This window comes from Colobus angolensis, unplaced genomic scaffold (assembly GCF_000951035.1).
Source record: "Colobus angolensis palliatus isolate OR3802 unplaced genomic scaffold, Cang.pa_1.0 Scaffold240, whole genome shotgun sequence".
Taxonomy (NCBI): Eukaryota; Metazoa; Chordata; class Mammalia; order Primates; family Cercopithecidae; genus Colobus; species Colobus angolensis.
Genome location: NW_012115600.1, coordinates 2622571 through 2641182, shown reverse-complemented (window position 1 = coordinate 2641182; position 18612 = coordinate 2622571). Strand labels below are relative to the sequence as shown.

Here is an 18612-nt window from a genome sequence, read left to right as displayed (position 1 = left end):
AGTAATAAATAACTCTCTGCTGTGAACTTCGTGTCGGTGATCCTTCGCGACGACCCCTGCCCAGGAGGGAATCGAGAGTTCGGTTCCAACACCACTGCACTCCAGCCTGGGTGACAGTGTTCTAAAAAAATAAAAAATTAATGCCATGCAATTTTCAACTTCTAAACTTGGATTTCTTGGAATAATAAGCTACACCCTAAACCCCAGCGTTTTCCTAACAACCGCACATTTGGGTGGTGTTTCTATATTCACTTTTTTTTCTTTTCTAAGACAGGGTCTCGTTCTGTCACCCAGGCTGGAGTGCAGTGGTGCAAACACGGCTCATTGCAAGCCTCGACTTCCCAGGCTCAAGTGATGCTCCTGCCTCAGCCTCCTGAGTACCTGGGACTACAGGCACACACCACTATGCCTGGATAAATTTTGTATTTTCATCATGTTGCCCAGGCTGGTCTCAAATTCCTGGGCTCAAGTGATCCGCCTGCCTTGGCCTCCCAAAGTGTTAGGATTATAGATGTGAGACAACATGCCCCACCCTACATTCACTATCTTATATGACTGTTATAATACTAGAAGTTGGATAGGTATATTGAGGAAAATATTGGGTTTTTTTTTTTTTTTTTTTGAGACAGAGTCTTGCTCTGTCGCCCAGACTGGAGTGCAGTGGCACGATCTTGGATCACTGCAACCTCTGCCTCCCAGGTTCAAGCAATCCTCCTGCCTCAGCCTCCCAAGTAGCTGGGACTACAGGCGCGTGCCACCGCGCCCAGCTAATTTTTGTATTTTTAGTAGAGATGGGGTTTCACCATGTTGGCCAGGCTGGTCTCGATCTTCTGACATCGTGATCCACTCACCTCAGCCTCCCAAAGTGCTGGGATTACAGGCGTGCGCCACCACGCCCAGCTGAAGATATTGGGTTCTTTATCAGATGGTAGGAGGGACAATATTAATTAGAAGTGCACCTACCAGTTACCTTAAGTCACACTCGCCCTGAGTCTCCTGATCCTGTTTATAAAATGGGAACACATTTCGGTTTGGCCATCGTTCCCTATCCCCAACCTCCACATATGGGTATGAGAGTACTACAAATACCATAAGCTCTGTTCTACAGACTCTGAACCCAGCCCTGGATCTAATCCTGTAGCCATAACTTCAGAAACATGTTCATGCAGATACAAATCAGCTTAAAATGGCATTGAGGAATACCAGCACGTGAAAAGATGCTCACCATCACCAGCCATGTGGCAAATGCATATCAAACACAGTGAGACAGCACTTCACACCCACTAGGATGGTTATAATCAAGATGACAGATAATGACAAGTATTGACAAGGACATGGGGAAACCGGAGTCCTCATATACTGATAATAGGAATGTAAAATGGTGCAGCTGCGGCCAGGCGTGGTGGCGGGCACCTGTAATCCCAGCACTTTGGGAGCCCGAGGCAGGTGGATCACCTGAGGTCAGGAATTCAAGACCAACCTGGCCAACATGGTAAAACTCCGTCTCTACTAAAAATACAAAAATTCGCCAGGCTTGGTGGTGGGCACCTATCATCCCAGCACTCAGGAGGCTGAGGTAGGAGAATCGCTTGAACCTGGGAGACGGAGGTTGCAGTGAGCCAAGATCATGTCATTGCACTCCAGCCTGGGTAACAAGTGCGAAACTCCATCTCAAAAAAAAAAGGTGCAGTTCCTAAAAACATTAAACATACAGTTACATGACCCAGCAATTCCAAGAAATTCCAAATCCTAGGCACATATATCTAACAGCATCAAAGCATATGCTTACACAGAAACTTATATGCAAATATTCATAGCAGCTTTATCCTAGTAGCCAGAAGATGGAAATAGCTCAAATATTCAACTGATGGATAACCAAAACATGGTATAGTCAAACTAGGGAATACTATCCAACAGTAAAAAGAAATGAAGTGGCTGGACACGGTGGCTCACGCCTATAATCCCAGTGTTACTGGAAAGGGGTCCTGATCCAGACCCCAAGAGAGAATTCAGGGTGAGTCCATAAAGTCAAAGTAAGTTTATTAGGAAAGTAAAGGATAAAAAATGTCTACTCCATAGGCAGAACAGCGGCATGGGCGCTCGACTGAGTATACTTACAGTTATTCCTTGATTATATGGTAAACAAGGGGTGGATTGTTCACGAGTTTTCCAGGAAAGGGGCATGGAGTTCTCAGGACTGAGGGCTCCTCCCCACTTTACACCATAAAGGGTAACTTCTGGAAGTTGTAAGCTGTCACCGCGCTGGTGGAAGTGTCTTTTAGCATGCTAATACATTATAATTAGCATATAATGAGCAATGAGGATGACCATCTTGATTTTGGTGGGTTTTGGCGGCTTCTTTACCACAGCCTGTTTATCAGCAAGGTCTTTGTGACCTGTATCTTGTGCCAACCTCCTGTCTCAACCTATGACTAAGAATGCCTTAACCTCATGGGAATGCAGCCCGGCAGGTCTCAGCCTTATTTTACACAGCCCCTAGTCAAGATGGAGTTAACACCTCGGACGCCAGCACTCTGGGAAACTGAGGCAGGTGGGTCACTTGAGTCCAGGAGTTTGACACCAGTCATGGTAAAACCCCATGTGTACTGAAAAGATGCAAAAATTAGTCGGGCATGGTGGCGCATGCCTGTAATCTCAGCTACTCGGGAAGCTGTGGTGGGAGGGTTGCTTCAGACTGGGAGGTCGAGGCTGCAGTGAGCCATGACTGCCTCACTGCACTCTGACCTGGGGGACAGATAGAGACCCTGTTTCAAAAAATAAAAATAAAAATGAAGCACTGATGCCTGCTACAATGTGAACGAACCTGGAACACACTGTGCTAAGTGAAAGAAGCCAGACAAAAGGCCCAATATTGTATGATTTCAGTGAAATGTACAGAATAGGCAAATCTATAGATAGCAAAGTACTTGCCAGGGGCTGGGGCTAAAAAAACTGTCAGGGTAACTGAAGTGACCATTAATGAGCATGAAGTTTCTTTTTGGGGTGATGACAATATTTTAGAACAGATATTGGTGAAGGTTGCATAACCTCTGAATACCACTGAGATGGTGAATTTTATGGCATGTGAGTTAAATCTTAAAAAAAATATAAATTGCCTTACATGGGGCTGATGTAAAATCCTTTTTAGTCATCTAAACTTTGCCATAATTACAAGAATGGCTATGTCATGTTAGAATGGGAAACTGTCTTTTGGTATCATTGCTTTATATGTATTAACTGACACATTTACATCTTCAAAAACTCTGAGGTAGATTCCATCATTTCCATTGAAGAGGAAATGGCATCACTTCAAGGTCACGCACTTGCCCAAGACCATACAGTAGAAGCTATGGTAGAAATCCTGGTTCACCAGATTCAGTGTGCAGTCTGCAAATTGTTTGCATGTCTGCATACCCAGTAGGTGGATGCTCCTTAAGGACAGCAATCATTTTTTTTTTTTTTTTTGCAGTGAAATGGCACAATCACTGCTTGCTGCAGCCCTGACCTCCCAGGCTCAAATGATCCTCCCTCCTCAGCCTCTGGAGTAGTGGGGACTACAGGTACATGCCACCATGACCAGCTAATTTTTAGGGGGGTCACCTATGTTGCCCAGGCTAGTCTCAAACTCCTGGGCTCAAGCAGTACCCCCACCTCAGCCTTCCTAAAGTGCTGAGATAACAGGCGTGAGCCACTGCGTCTGGCCTCTTCGCTTTACCTCAAACCCTAGTAGTATCTGGCCAGTATGGATGCAATGACAACTAAATTTACTCATTCCTCGAATGAATACACTGGAATACAGTGTACCGTGGTACACTGGTTTGTACCACTGGGTAAATAGCCAAGAATAAGACCAGCTTCCTAGCGAGCAAAAATGCATCATTTTAGGTGGCAAGTGCATTATTTTAGGTAGTAAATGCCTAATTTTAGGCAGCAAAAGTTGACATCCATGAAAACAAAGGAGAGGGAACTGGGGAAGTGTCTGAGGCAAACCAAGTAAAGAAACAAGCAGTAAGACCAGGAGTGCCTTCCAGGATAAAGAACCGTGGGCAAGGTACAAAAATCTTTGAAAGAGAAGTCAGCTTTTTGGAAAAAATGGAAGACAGGGTGGCCAACATGGCTTGAGTAGACTGCTGAGTGACAATAAAGTTACCAAAGCAGATTTGGCCCAATCCTACTAGCCCTTGCAGGCCATAGTAAGAAATGTTTTATTCTGAAACTGCTGAGGATTTTTAGCACACCTGTGATCTGACTTGGGCTGTAGGGAACAGCACTCAAGAGTATTGGGGAGTAGACAGTATGGCCACTGATTATAAGGACTCTTCAATTTTGAAGAAATTACAGTGACAGGTACTGAAATGGACTGAGATCAGAGGATCGTATTAAAAATCTTATTTTGGACATGTTAATTTTGGTATGCCTTTTATGGCATTATGGCCGGGTGTGGTGCCTCATGCCTATAATCCCAGCACTTTGGGAGTCTGAAGCAGGTGGATCACTTGAGGTCAGGAGTTTGAGACCAGCCTGGCCAATATGGTGAAACCCCATCTCTACTAAAAATAAAAAATTAGCAGCCAGGCACAGTCGCTCACACCTGTAATCCCAGCACTTTGGGAGGCCGAGGCAGGTGGATCACCTGAGGTCAGGAGTTGAAGAGCAGCCTGGCCAACTTGGTGACACCTTGTCTCTTCTAAAAATATTTTAAAATCAGCCGGGCACGGTGGCATGCGCCTGTAATCCCAGCTACTCAGGAGGCTGAGGTGGGAGAATTGCTTGAACCTGGGAGGCAGAGCTTGCAGTGAGCTGAGATTGCGCCACCTGAACTCCAGGCTGGGAGACAGAGCGAGACTCTGTCTCAAAAAGAAAAAAAATTCAGCTGGGCATGGTGGCAGGCACTTGTAGTTCCAGTTACTCGGGAGGTTGAGGCGGGAGAATTGCTTGAACCTGGGAGGCAGAGGTAACAGTGAGCTGAGATCACACTCCTGCACTCCAGCCTGGGTGACAGAGAGGCTCGGTCTCATATAAATAATAAAATAAATGGCATTATCAAGTAGGTAACTCAATAGGAGTCTAGCTCAGGGAGAAGTTTGAACTGAAGATTAAACACCTCAAACATAAAGATGACACTGAAAATCAAGAGACTAGGGATTAAGTGTAGGGAAGGCCACCAAGGACAAAAAAAGACAAACTAAATCACTGCATGTTTGAAAGGATCCACTAGAGACAAGTTAGTGAGGTAGGAGGAAGACTAGTGTTGCTTGAAAGAACACAAGAGTGTGAGTCAACAAAGCAGTGAATGAGCCCAATTCTGCAGAGGTCTAATAAAATAATTCAGAACTGATTGTTCAATTTGGCAAAAGGAAGGCTACAGCTAATCTTAAGAGTAGTCAAGTGGAGGAATAAAAGCCTACGGAAAAAGTAAACAAATGGACTGAATGATTGGCTAGATACAAGCACAGCTGACCCTTGAACACAGGTTTACACTGTATGGATCCACTTATAGGCAGATTTTTCCACCTCTCCCACTGCTGGGACAGCAAGACCAACCCCTCCCTCTTTTTCAGCCTCAAAGATGCCCCGGCTGGAGTGCAGTGGTGTGATCATGGTTCACTGCAACCTCAATTTCCAAGGTGATCCTCCCATCTCAGCCTCATGGGTAGCTGAGGCTATAGGCACACGCCACCATGCCTGAGGCTTTTTCAAAAAAAAGTTTTTAAGAGATAAGGTCTCCCTATTGTTGTCCAGGCTGGTCTCAAATTCCTGGGCTCAAGTAATCCCCCTGCCTCGGCCTCCCAAAGTGTTGGAATTACAGGCATGATCCACCATGCCTGGCAAGTAAATTTTTAGGAAGTAAAAAAATTAGACTTGAATTTTTGCCTGTGCAAGGGGTCAGTGCCCCAACCCTGTCACTGTTCAGGGGCCAACTGTACTCCAATGTTCACTGGTTTGTTCATACTGGAATGTCAGCAACAATCGCCTTAGAAAGTAAGTATTATGTGCTTTTCCTTTATCACAGAATTGTAAAATCAGAAAGAGCCATGTGGAAGGCCCTTAAAAATTCTTAAGTTGCTGCACACACATGTAAAATTCTATTATCAACCATGGATAGAACGTAGTCACTCACTCTACACTACCTTAGTGCAGTCCCTACAGAAGTTTCATCAAGCTTTTTTTGCTTGTTACAGATCACTTTAAACCTGTAAAACACCTGTAAAAACAGCTCCTCATTGTTGAAGGTATGTTGACTGTCCATGTCCTTTCAAAGATGGTTTTACCATTTTATTTCAGTAATTACTGTGGTGAGTGCTGTAAAGGGAAAGTCTCAGCGTGTGACTGGAACATTTAGGATATGGGTGGGAGAAGTCCACCAAGCAAAGGGAAGAGCATTGCAGCTAGACAACCAGTGTCTGTGTATTCCCTGAGGCAGGAGCGGAGTGGTGGCTCACGCCTGTAATTCCAGCACTTTGGTAGGGCGAGGCGGGCAAATCACGAGGTCAGGAGTTTGAAACTATCCTGGCCAAGATGGTGAAACCCCATCGCTACTAAAAATATGAAAAATTAGCTTGGCGTAGTGGTAGGCGCCTGTAATCCCAGCTACTCAGGAGGCTGGGGCAGGAGAATCGCTTGAACCCAGGAGGTGGAGGTTGCAGTGAGCCGAGATCGCACCACTGCACTCCAGCCTGGGTGACACAGCGAGACCTCAAGAAAAAAAAAAAAAAGAAAAGAAAGAAAGAAATTAAGATTGTAGTCATTTTCTTCCTTGTTTTGCTTCAACTGCCAGAACTCATAATCAAACCATACATGTGTTGACCTGCTCAGTTCTGGTGAACTTCCTTTACACGGATGTTGCTGTTTTACCTCATACTATGTTAACAACTCCATGTTTCCCCAAATTTTCATTCCACTCAGTTTTAAATGCAAAACAGACTTGGTTGTACATAGCCAAGTATTAAGCACGAGCGTGCACATGCACGCGCGCGCACACACACACACTCACACAACTCCAACAGAGGGTGTTCCAGTCATTCCTTAGCCTTTGTTCACTTGCTAACATGCCAGGCTCCTTCTGCCTCAGGGAATACACAGACACTGACTGCAAAGCTCTTCCCTTTGCCTGGTGGACTTCTGCCACCGGTATTCTAAATGTTCCAATCACACACTGAGACTTTTCCTTTACAGCACTCACCACAGTAATTACTGAAATAAAGATGGTAAAACCTTAATCTCATCACCTTTTCTTTCCCTTACCCAACTTCCAACACATCAAAGGGTTTACACAGGCACTACTAAGTAAGTAAAAGTGAGTGGCAAAATTTTTAAATTTAGAAATTTATTCTGTTTAATCCACAAGCTTTATATAGCTTTAGTTTTAAAAAAAAATTCAAAAAAAAAATCAAAAACAGTGAAACCAAGACACTATTCCAAAGTCTGGGCCCTTCCAGCCTTCCAAATACAAGAGCTCTGAAACTTGTATATACCAATCGGAAGAACAAGACAAAGATATGAACAGAGCCATGACATTTCATTAAACAAATTGTATGTAACTGAAGGATCCTTTCTGGGACTAGCTCATTGCCTTTAAAAAAGAAAAAAACAAAACAAAAAAACAAAACCAGAAGAACAGAATGAGAGTCCAGTGTTCCAAATCAATTTGTTACACATCCATATAAACCCACAGTGTCCTGGCAAACAACATGCTTTCATTTTCTGTCTCATCCTAGAGCTCGAATCCTGATTCATTTCAGCAGAGACTCCACAGGCAACAGGAAAGATGGTGGCATTAAAATATTCATTTATACTTCTGTGGTAGTTCAAAACAGTGGTCTTATTTCTGGGCAAGCTTACAGACCATACAAGGTCAGTAGCATAACTTAAATGGGAGCTAAGACTCAAATGAAAAAAATGTAAAAAGAAGAAAGAAAAACAAAAAGAAGATCAAAACCAAAAAAACAAACAAAAAAACCCCTCTAGGAATAGCCAGGGCATTTAAAGGAACCATAAAAATGCCAACAGTATTTAAACCCCCTTTTTTAAAAAGGGAATTTTTTTTGGCTTAAAATATTTCACTCAATGAATTATGTCAGCTGTCAATGAAAGAATGTCACTAATACACTGTGGACACCTTTTGCAATGTAAATCCATGCCCCCTTTTTTTACATGGTGAACTTCAACCTAGCAATTATTACAACAAATGTTATAGTCTAAAGCTCAAACACATTTTAGCAATTTTGAAATTGAACTGCGTACAAACCAAATAAAATTTACATCATAACAAACATTTCCCCCTAAGACTGTGGGGACACTTGGGCCTTCCTCATTGATCTCAGGGCCTTTTCACGCAGGTGCTTTTCTAAATCATCAAGGTTATCTTCAGCTTCACTTTCAGTCTCCTAAAAAAAAAAAAAACAACAACAACAACAGAATTTACATGGTTAAGTCTTGAGACGCTGGACGGAAATGCTGAGTAAAGAGCAAAATCAAAGTGTGGGGATGGCCGATGACTGAATATACTAAACCCCAGGGAACCACAAACTGTAAATGGCTGAACTGTTCGGTGTGTGAATTTTATCTCAGAGTAGTCAATTAGTAGAAAAAACAATTTTGCTACTTCTCAAAATAAAGTGACTTTGCTATCTGTACATATACTGCAAGAGAGCCATACACAGAGTTCATAAATACCTTCTTCGGCTCTGGCGCTGCCACTGGCTCTTCCTGTGCTAATGTGGTTGTGGCAGCTGCAATGGCTGCAGGGGTCACAGCAGCTGCAGCAGCTGCAGCCACAGCCTTTTCCTTCTTGTGTTTTTTGTGCTTCTTGTGCTTCTTATCCTTTTTGTGTTTCTTGTCCTTCTTTTTCTTCTTTTTCTTTCCACCTCCTTCTTGATCTGAATTCTAGGAAGGGGGAAAAAAAACAAACAAAAAAAACACCCAGCATTTATAATCAATCTGATTAATATTCTGTCCAACTGAACATTTTATTTCCTCAAATTCCCAATGGACAAATCTCAAGATTTCCAAAAGGCTTTGGAGGGTGTGAGCAGGGAAGGCCCAAGGCCAATTATCACCAAGAAAGGTATTCAAAGTCAGGGGCTATCTCCAGGATGAGCTGAATTCCAGCTCCTGAACTATTTGACCTCAGACAAATTGTTGAACTTTTTCTGAGACCTTGTCACCTAAAATAAGTGTAATAATCCCTACCTGATAAAGCTCTTGTGAAAATTAAATGGGAATATCTGTAAATCACCCATAATACTTGCCTAACGTGTAGCAGACTTTTAATAAATGGTACCCGCCATGAGTCCAAACACATGCCGGTATGAATGCCACATCTCTAGCTACCATCTGAGCTCTCCTATCTTTAGAGTGGGGACGACTGGTTCTTCCTCATGACACATATACCAAATTTATGTAAAAGGTAGGCTCCTATAATTTAATCCAGAATATTTCAATTTCACACTTCTAAGCAATTACTTAAAACTCCTCACAAGTTAGGTTGCACAACTATTCAGTCAACCCAATTAAATATGGACATCTGAGGCCACAGCAGGAGGATCACTAGAGGCCAGGAGTTCAAGATCAGCCTAGTCAACACAGGAAGACCCTGTCTCTACAAAAAGTTAAAAACAAAAAATCAGCCAGGTGTAGCAGCATGTGCCTGTAATCCCAGCTACTTGGGAGGCTGAGGCGAAGGGATCACCTGAGTCCAGGAAGGCTGCGGTGAGCTATGATCATTCCACTGCACTCAGCCTGGGTGATAGCCTGAGACCCTGTCTCGAAAAACAAACAAAAAACAGATGGACATCTAACCACTGATTTTATGCAATATAGAAACCTGCCCAAGATCAGATATATAACTCACAAATGGGAAAAAAAGTTTGAACACTAATATTTCAATGTCCCAATGACATTTTCTCTGCTTCAAAGTGACCACATACATATCTATAAAAGGGTGTCCAAAATAAGGCAGACACATACTCTTGGCGGCGATGGGCTCGGTGTTGGGCTTTTGGCCTTTTTGACCGGTACAGCTGGTGACCAGTTTGTAGATGGTGACTGAGACTGGACAGGGGATGGAGGTGCTGGGGGCTTTTTAGCTGCTGGCTCAGGAGACCCAGAGACAGATCGGGAGGATGAGACCCTCCTTACAGACTGTGGGCTTGGGGAAGCAACCCTAGACAGAAAGGAAAAAACATTCAGCATTGAGAATAGACACCTCTTCACATGAGAAAACCACCAACTACACTGTTCAATCAGGTTATGAATTTCAAATATACCACTTAGATTGCTGGTTGATTCTACTAACATATATCCAATTTACATCCCTATGTTTCCTAGAGGGTGGCTAAAGCCTCATAATCCTCTATCCATTTTGTTAATGATGCTTCTTATGTAAGATTAGTAATGTCAGTTGCTTGCATCACACACAAGAAATGTTCTATGTCTTACTTAAGTTTAGTTTTGGAAGCACACCCTTAAAAACAAATTGATAACTGCTAAGAACCAAGTAAAAGCCTGTGGCATTTAACTTATGCCACAGAAACTATCTCAAAAATGGAACAGGATCTGTAAATAGTACCTAAAGTTTGACTTAAAAGCTCATATTCATAACTTATTCCTTTTATATGGGGGGGTGGGAAGCTTCCAAATATAAAGAGCTATGTAAGTATTCCTAAAGAAAAAGCATAAAATGTTTTTACTTTTTTATCTTTTTAGGTTCCGGAGTCCTGGAGACTCTCCTAATGGGCCTAGTACTTGGAGATGGGGATTGCCTTCTTTGGGGTGATGATGACGCTCCTCTTCGAACGGGTGGAGGACTTGAGGAGGTCTGAGGAGCTCGAGGCCGTGGTGAGGGCGAATGCCGTTTGTTTGGTTGTGGTGATCGGGCCTCCCGGGTAGATCGGCTTGGGGAAGACCCTTTCCTATGCTTGGATGATAATGAAGGTGAACGTCTCTTGGTGACTGGGGAGCTTCTTTGTTTGGGAGGTGGAGAATGGGAGACCCTCCGCTTTGGTGGTGGAGATGGTGATGCTCTTCGTTTAGGAGGTGGAGGAGGTGAAGCCGTTCTTCTCTTTGGAGGTGGAGAAGGAGAGTATCTCCTCTGTATTGGAGGAGAGTATCTTCTAGGAGAAGGTGAGCGCCGGCGTGGGGGAGGAGAAGGAGTCCTAGGAAAAAGATACATAATTAAGCTGAAAGGCTTAACAAAATACAGAAACAGGATGAAGAGAAAAGTAATCAGCAGGTTTGACTATACTGTAGTTAGCACTAGGCAAAGGGAATATATTTATAAGTGAACACGCCATCTTTATATTCTCACTTAAATATCAATAAAACTTGTTTATCTCAGCTGACTGCAACACAGGACACTTTGTCTGCAGGACTAAGTACAAACAAGAAAAAAAAGACATTTTGTTTAACAAATTTGCAATTTTCAGAAGATGTGAATTCGTCAAGTCTTTTAACATCTATACGAAATCAACAATGTTTTTTGGAAAGAGAATCTTGCACTGTATTAACTGAACATCAGTTATTATATAATAACCAAGTAACTCTATTAACAAAACTCTATTATGGTCACCTTAGGAAGTCCATGCTACACTGTATGAATAATTAAAGAGTTCACTGCACAAGCCTTAAAGACACTTCTACCTCCCCTCAAAGAGACTGTTCCATTTTCTCTTAGAAGACCACTTATCAGGCCAAACGGCCTAATTTCCTCTTGGATCTTGCAGACTTTTAGATCAAAGTAAATTCCTGCCCAGAGTTAGCTTTACAACAGGCCATATACTTTGGCAATGTGGTAGGGTACAGTTTCATCACTGTATCTGGGCAATTATTTAGTAAGTCTGAACTCCCCATTTCCTTACCTGAAAAATGCAAACAATACCAACTATCAAGGAAGGTCTCTTTGAGGACTAGTAGTAAAGCATATAAAGCGCCTAGCACTTTGCCTGGCACATAACAGGCGTTCTAGAGTGGCAGCCAGGCCGGGCAGAGTTGGTCACACCTGTAATCCCAGCACTTTGGGAGGCCAAGGCAGGAGGATTGCCTGAGGTCAGGAGTTTGAGACCAGCCTGGCCAACATGGTTTCATCTCTACAAAAAATACAAAAACTCGCTGGGTGTGGTGGCAGGTGCCTGTAATCCCAGCTACTTGGGAGGCTGAGGCAGAAGAATCGCTTGAACCCAGGAGGCGGAGGTTACAGTGAGCTGAGATTGTGCCACTGCACTCCAGCCTGGGTGACCAAGTCAGACTCTGTCTTTAAAAAAAAAAAAAGGGGGGGGGCAGCATGCCATTACATTGCTTGGCAACATATCCGAGCAATGCCATTAAAACTTTAAATTTTAATTTTTACTTTAAAATAGTTGTAGATGTACAGAAGAGCTACAAAAATAGGAGATCTGCCACTTCACTATGCTAATATTTTATATAACCATAAGAAAATTACCAAAACTATAAAATGAACCTCAGTGATAACTCAGTATTACTAAAATAGCAAAATAACCCCAATTTTCCACTAATGAATGTCCCTTTTCTGTTCCAGGACTTAATGAATGTTCCTTTTCTGCTCCAGGACCCTACATCTCTTTAGTTCCTGCCAATCTGTGACTGTTTCTGTCATTGTCTTTCATGACTGACACTTTCGAATTCTGGTCAGGTATTCTGTAGAATGACTTTCAATTTGGGTTTCTCTGATATTTCCTAATAATTAGACTGAGGTTCAGCATAATTGGTAAGCATACTACAGAAGTATCCAGAAAATACATGATGCCAGTATGTTTTGTTGAGGATGTTATCTTTGATTATTTAGGTAAGAGCTATCTGCCAGGATTCTCTAAATTTTCTCTTTGCAATTACTAGTCAATACCACCTTTCAATGTATTAACATCTTTATCACAATATGTGATTCACCTGCTATAAAATCCACCTATTTTACCCATTTGAAGTATACAATTAAATGATTTTAGTATATTCATATAGTTCTGCAGCCATTACCATCCCCATGTCCACCCCACCCTAATCTGTGTTCTATCTCTATAGATTTGTGTATTCTAGACTTTTCATATAGATGGAATCATACGTGATCTTTTGACTGGCTGAACAATGTTAGTCTGCTTACTCTAATGAGATATAATAATCAGAAAGATTCAGAGATCCTTTTGTAGTTCATAAGCATGATGATTGGGTTTTCATGAGCTGTGCCTCTCTCCAACCCTGTTATGAAGTGAGCACCATTATTTATCTGATGTGTCAGGGGCGGGGGGAGTTGGGGAGGCGCTCCAGTTAGCATATTTGACAAAGTACCTTCGTCGTGGTGGTGGTGTGGGAGTCCTGCGCCGTCGAGGAGGAGCGGCGGGAGAAGGAGACCGTCGCCTTCTGGTGGGTGGTGGGGATGGACTTCTCCTCCGTCTACCACTAAACCAAGAAGACTTACAGTTAATTTTTTCTTTTTCTTTTTTTTTTTTTGAGATGGAGTCTGGCCCTGTCACCCAGGCTGGAGTGCAATGGCACGATCTCAGCTCACTGCAACCTCCACCTCCCGGGTTCAAGCAATTCTCCCGCCTCAGCCTCCTGAGTTGTTGGGATTACAGGAACCCATAATCATGCCTCGCTAATTTTTAAAAATATTTTTGTAGAGACGGAGTTTCACCATGTTGGCCAGGCTGGCCTTGAACTCCTGACCTCAGGTGATCCACCCGCCTCAGTCTCCCAAAGTGCTGGGATTACAGGTGTAAGTTACCACACCTGGCCTATAGTTAACTTTCAGTCAGTGGTATTTACAGTTAAGTGACCCAGAAAACACGGTTTCAATTATCATTAACCCCAAGGGCAGCAATGGTTACTAAGTTTCAGAACAGTGTTTTTCAAACTACAGGTCAAGACCATTAGTCAAGACCCTGGGTGGCAGCATTAAAACACTCAATAAAATCACAGTGTTTTACTTGTGACAAGGGTAAATACCGTTTTGTGAAATTTTTGTTTTACTCTGGATCACAACAGAGAACACTCTTGACATGACACAGAGTGAAAAAGTTCAGCAACAGCACATCAGAGCACTGCTTTTTATTGGGGATGCACATTAGAAGCACCTGGGAAGCTTATGTGACATTTATGTCTACCAGGTCTAGGCTAAGGTCCAGCCAGGTGTTTTGGGGAAAGGCTCTCCAGGTGATTCTGATTCCGTATTAGGAATCAACTGCTTTAGAGACTAATATAGAAATTGAAAAATGCCAATAGTCACAAGTGGCTTAAGACCCAAATCTGGATGTCTCTGCTCCAAGCTCTTAATTTTTTTTGCCCAGGACAGGACTCATGTTTCCTGTGAATCTGGAATTATGTTTTCTCTTGGTTCCCCTTTGAAATTAAGAAAGCTCTGTTAACTGAACAGACAAAATCCTAAAATTCACCACTAAATTTTTCAACTTAATTCTGCTTATGCTTTGTGGGGACTAAGACCTCACACTAAATACATATCAAATATTCAAAACCAGGCTCTACTTTCTTTTCTTTCTTTTTTTTTGAGACGGAGTCTCACTCTGTTGCCCAGGCTGGAGTGCAGTGGCCATGATCTGGGCTCACTGCAAGCTCCGCCTCCCAGGTTCACGCCATTCTCCTGCCTCAGTCTCCCGAGTAGCTGGGATTACAGGTACCCAGCACCATGCCTTGCTTACTTTTTGTATTTTTAGTAGAGATGGCGTTTCACAGTGTTAGCCGGTATGGTCTCAATCTCCTGACCTCGTGATCCACCCGCCTTGGCCTCCCAAAGTGTTGGGATTACAGGCATGAGCCTCTTTTTTTTTTTTTGAGATGGAGTTTTTGCTCTTGTTGCCCAGGCTGGAGTGCAATGGCACGATATTGGCTCACTGCAACCTCCACCTCCCAGATTCAAGCGAGTCTCCTGCCTCAGCCTCCCGAGTAGCTGGGACTCCAGGCATGCACCACCACGCCTGGCTAACTTTTTTGTATTTTTAGTAGAGACGGGGTTTTGCCATGTTGGTCAGGCTGGTCTTAAACTCCTGACCTCTGGTGATCCACCCACCTCAGCCTCCCAAAGTGCTGAGATTACAGGCATGAGCCACCACACCCAGCCTCTATCTCCCCTTCTAAAATATACTGAAGCATAATCCCAAATAATCCTTCCTCCATCTCTAAATCCTAGGCACCTGATGGCAATTTCTAATGGCATTAAACTTTAAGCTGCTGGTATGTAACTTAAAATACTTTTTAAATGATGAGAAACAAAACAAAAACATCCTCGAGTAGAGCAATAAACGCTAGTGTTGATTTTACTGCTGTGAGAAATCTCTTTCCAGAACAGCAAGTAGTTCCATAATTTGGTGTGTGGGGTGGGGCGGGGAGGGAAGGGGAGATCAAAGAGAAGAAATTGCACCACTGATCTAACTCTGTAAAGCAATTGTTTAGCTGCTGTGCCAGCAACTTCACAAAAGTCAGAGGTAATTATAGCTGGGAAAGGAATGCTTTAGCAGCCGAACTAATCTTTTTTAGGTTTTTGTCTTTTATTATCATGCAGCAGTTTCCTCCACAGTGTAAATACCCTGTGCTTTGCTCCATCACAAACACTGCTCACTGGTTCCTGTCCAAGAAAACACTTATTGATGAGATTACCTAAAGCAACAGTTTCAAAAACTGAGCTACAAAAAAAGGACAGTGGGATAGCTTCAGCAAGGATAAACACTTCAAAATTCAGTGGCAGCTAAGGCCCCCAAAAGCAGACAGCTGGTTAAGACAGACTAGTGTAATGTCAAACATATAGGTCTAAGATCCGACTTTGTCACTTTGTGGCCCTAAGAAACTACCACACCGGGGCCTCTATCTTCTCACTTACGAGATTAAGGCCTGAATTAGGCATTTGGCTCTAAAAGTTTACAGTTTTATGGTCACACTGATACTAATAATCAAAAGTTTCAATAAAGATATGCCGGTCAGGCCCAGTGGCTCATGCCTGTAATCGCAGCACTTTGGGAGGCCAAGATGGGTGGATCACTTGACGTCAGGAGTTTGAGATCAGTCTGCCCAACATGGCGAAACTCCTTCTATACTAAAAATACAAAAATTAGCTGGGTGTGGTGGCATGCACCTGTAGTCCCAGCTACTCAGGAGGCTGAGGCAGGAGAATAATTTGAACCTGTGAGGCAGAGGTTGCAGTCAGCTGAGGTCGCACCAATGCACTCCAGCCTGGGTGATAGAGCCAGACTCCATCTCAAAAAAAAAAAAAAAAAAAAAAAAAAAAAAGATATGCAACCCACCTTTCCACTATTGGAAAGACTGAACAGGGCCAAAGCTTTCCATTCACTTTTATCTCTTCTACTTGTTTTTGAGATGGAGTTTAGCTCTGTTGCCAGGCTGCAGTATAGTGGCGTGACCTCAGCTCACTGCAACCTCCGCCTCCTGGGTTCAAGTGATTCTCCTGCCTTAGCCTCCAGAGTAGCTGGGATTACAGGCACGTGCCACCACGCTCAGCTAATTTTTATATTTTTAGTAGAAATGGGGTTTCACCATGTTGTCCAGGATGGTCTTGATCTCCTGACCTCGTGATCCTCTCACTTTTAATATTTCTAAAGTTTCTCCCTAGTTTTTCCTGCCCTCCCTAATGTCACCACAAATACAAAGTCCCTCCCGCCAAATCTAAGGAGCAATTAATCCTATGTCTTAAAAAGTATCCAGATACTGTTAAAAATTCGTGTGCTGCTTGATGTAAGTTGATGCAAATTATCACAAAAGAGCACAACCAGATATTAAAAATCTAAGTTCAAATGAGGGTCTAAACCAAATAGCTCATGTATAATTCTATCATTAATCTAATGTGTTTAAAAAAATACTCAAACCAAAACAACTTAGGATCTGCACATCCATAGCCACAGTCACCATATATTTAAGAAAGAGATGAGGTCACCTAAATAGGAAATTAAGTCACTAAAATTTTTGACATGTAACCCTAATTTACAAAATAGTGTCTAACCAACCTTTTAGTCACTGGCGATTGCCATCGCTTTCCCATCTGCATCCTGAGAGCAGTGGAGAAAAACAAATGTCAAGAATTCCATTCACTAAATTATTTACTTGGGTGGGTTAAGTACCATTAACGGAGACATTTTTAAATATTCAAAGATGTTCAGGAGTTAAAGCTATAATTATTTGGCTTATTTTTCTAATCATGCACACATATATGACATGGTGGTTTAAAATTTACCAGTTCTAAATTAAATATTAATAACCACCAACAAAGCAAAAACAAAACAAAAACCCTAAAAAGCAAACAAAAATCCAACCATATCCAAATACTTGAAGTTAATCAAATTCTCAAATAATCCCAAGTTATCAAATTTCATCACAATTACAGAACATCAGTGAACATCACTGAAGAAAAGATGTTACCGAGGGGAAGTCTCTTTTTGCCGCTTTCGTGGTGATGGAGAAGCACTCCGGGAAGGGGAATGTCTCCGCCGCCTGCCAACCTCACCATTCTTCACATGGGACCTCTTGGGTCGTTCATCTTCTGAGGAGGAGGAGGAGCCAGAGTCTACAATTACACAATAAAAAAAAAACATTACATTAGGTTTGTGCTTGAATCTGTCCAAGTTTTCTGAAATCTAGGTGGATGGAGCGTTCACTAGGGCAAGCAAGCATGTATATAGGCCGTGAGTTCTGAACGGAATCATTATCAATATATGATCAATGGTTTCAAAGCCAAGCATATTCATTATTTAAGTAAGACATAGAAATCATTTCCACAGTGTAATCCAATCAAGATGGCACACTCTAAGAAGTCTAGGCTGGGCACAGTGTCTCACACCTGTAACCCCAGCACTTGGGAGGCCAAGGCAGAAAGATCGCTTGTGCCTCCTGAGTAGCTGGGATTACAGGCCTGCATCATCATGCCTATCTTTGTATTTTTAGTAGAGACAGGGTTTTGCCATGTTGGCCAGGCTGGTCTCAAACTCCTGACCTCAAGTTATCCATCTACCTCAGCCTCCCAAAGTGTTGGGATTACAGGCGTGAGCCACCGTACCCAGCCTGGTATGTTCCTATAATAAAAAATGCAAATAGCAAAATAATAAGGTAGATTCTTTTCTTTTTTTGTTTTGGAGACAAAGTCTTGCTCTGCTGCCCAGGCTCCCAGGCTGGAGTGCAGTGGTGCGATCTCAGCTCACTCACTGCAACCTCTGCCTCCTGGGTTCAAGGGATTCTCCTGCCTGGGCCTCCCAGGTAGCTGAGACTACAGGTGTGCCCCACTATGCCCGGTTAATTTTTGTATTTTTCATAGAGACGGGGTTTCGCCTTGTTGGCCAGGATGGTCTTGAACTCTTGATCTCAAGTGACCCACTCACCTCGGCCTCCCAAAGTGCTGGGATTACAGGTGTGAGCCACTGCGGCCAGTCTAGATTTTTAACAGGGAAAGATGTTCTAAATATACTGCTAAGTTAAAAAGGGAGGCAACATATCTACAGTTGAGGTTCTGTGGGGTTCTTTCCTTTTTCTGAATAAAATTTCTGAATAAAAGCTTTGGGAGGTTGGAAAAAGAATGATACTTTTCCAATTTTATACTTATGTTTCACTATTGTATCCTAGGGACCTATTACCTTTTTTTTTTTTTTTTTT

At 42.7% G+C, this 18612-nt stretch overlaps 1 protein-coding gene across 4 annotated transcripts in view; it reads right to left on the bottom strand.

Moving 5' to 3' along the window:
• Nucleotides 1–7306: 7306 nt before the first annotated feature.
• Nucleotides 7307–18612, bottom strand: part of SRRM1 (serine/arginine repetitive matrix 1) — a 30294-nt gene continuing 18988 nt past the window's right edge. For 3 of the 4 annotated variants that reach the window (XM_011945605.1, XM_011945606.1, XM_011945608.1), the window contains exons 12-18: nucleotides 17389–17533; nucleotides 16977–17018; nucleotides 13297–13407; nucleotides 10692–11156; nucleotides 9970–10165; nucleotides 8677–8886; nucleotides 7307–8387 (exon numbers count right to left, since the gene is read on the bottom strand). In XM_011945605.1, the coding sequence (XP_011800995.1) occupies nucleotides 8283–8387; nucleotides 8677–8886; nucleotides 9970–10165; nucleotides 10692–11156; nucleotides 13297–13407; nucleotides 16977–17018; nucleotides 17389–17533 (1274 nt within the window). In that variant the 3' untranslated portion in view covers nucleotides 7307–8282. The remainder of the gene's footprint in view (nucleotides 8388–8676; nucleotides 8887–9969; nucleotides 10166–10691; nucleotides 11157–13296; nucleotides 13408–16976; nucleotides 17019–17388; nucleotides 17534–18612) is intronic. The other variant, XM_011945607.1, reaches the window with a different exon arrangement.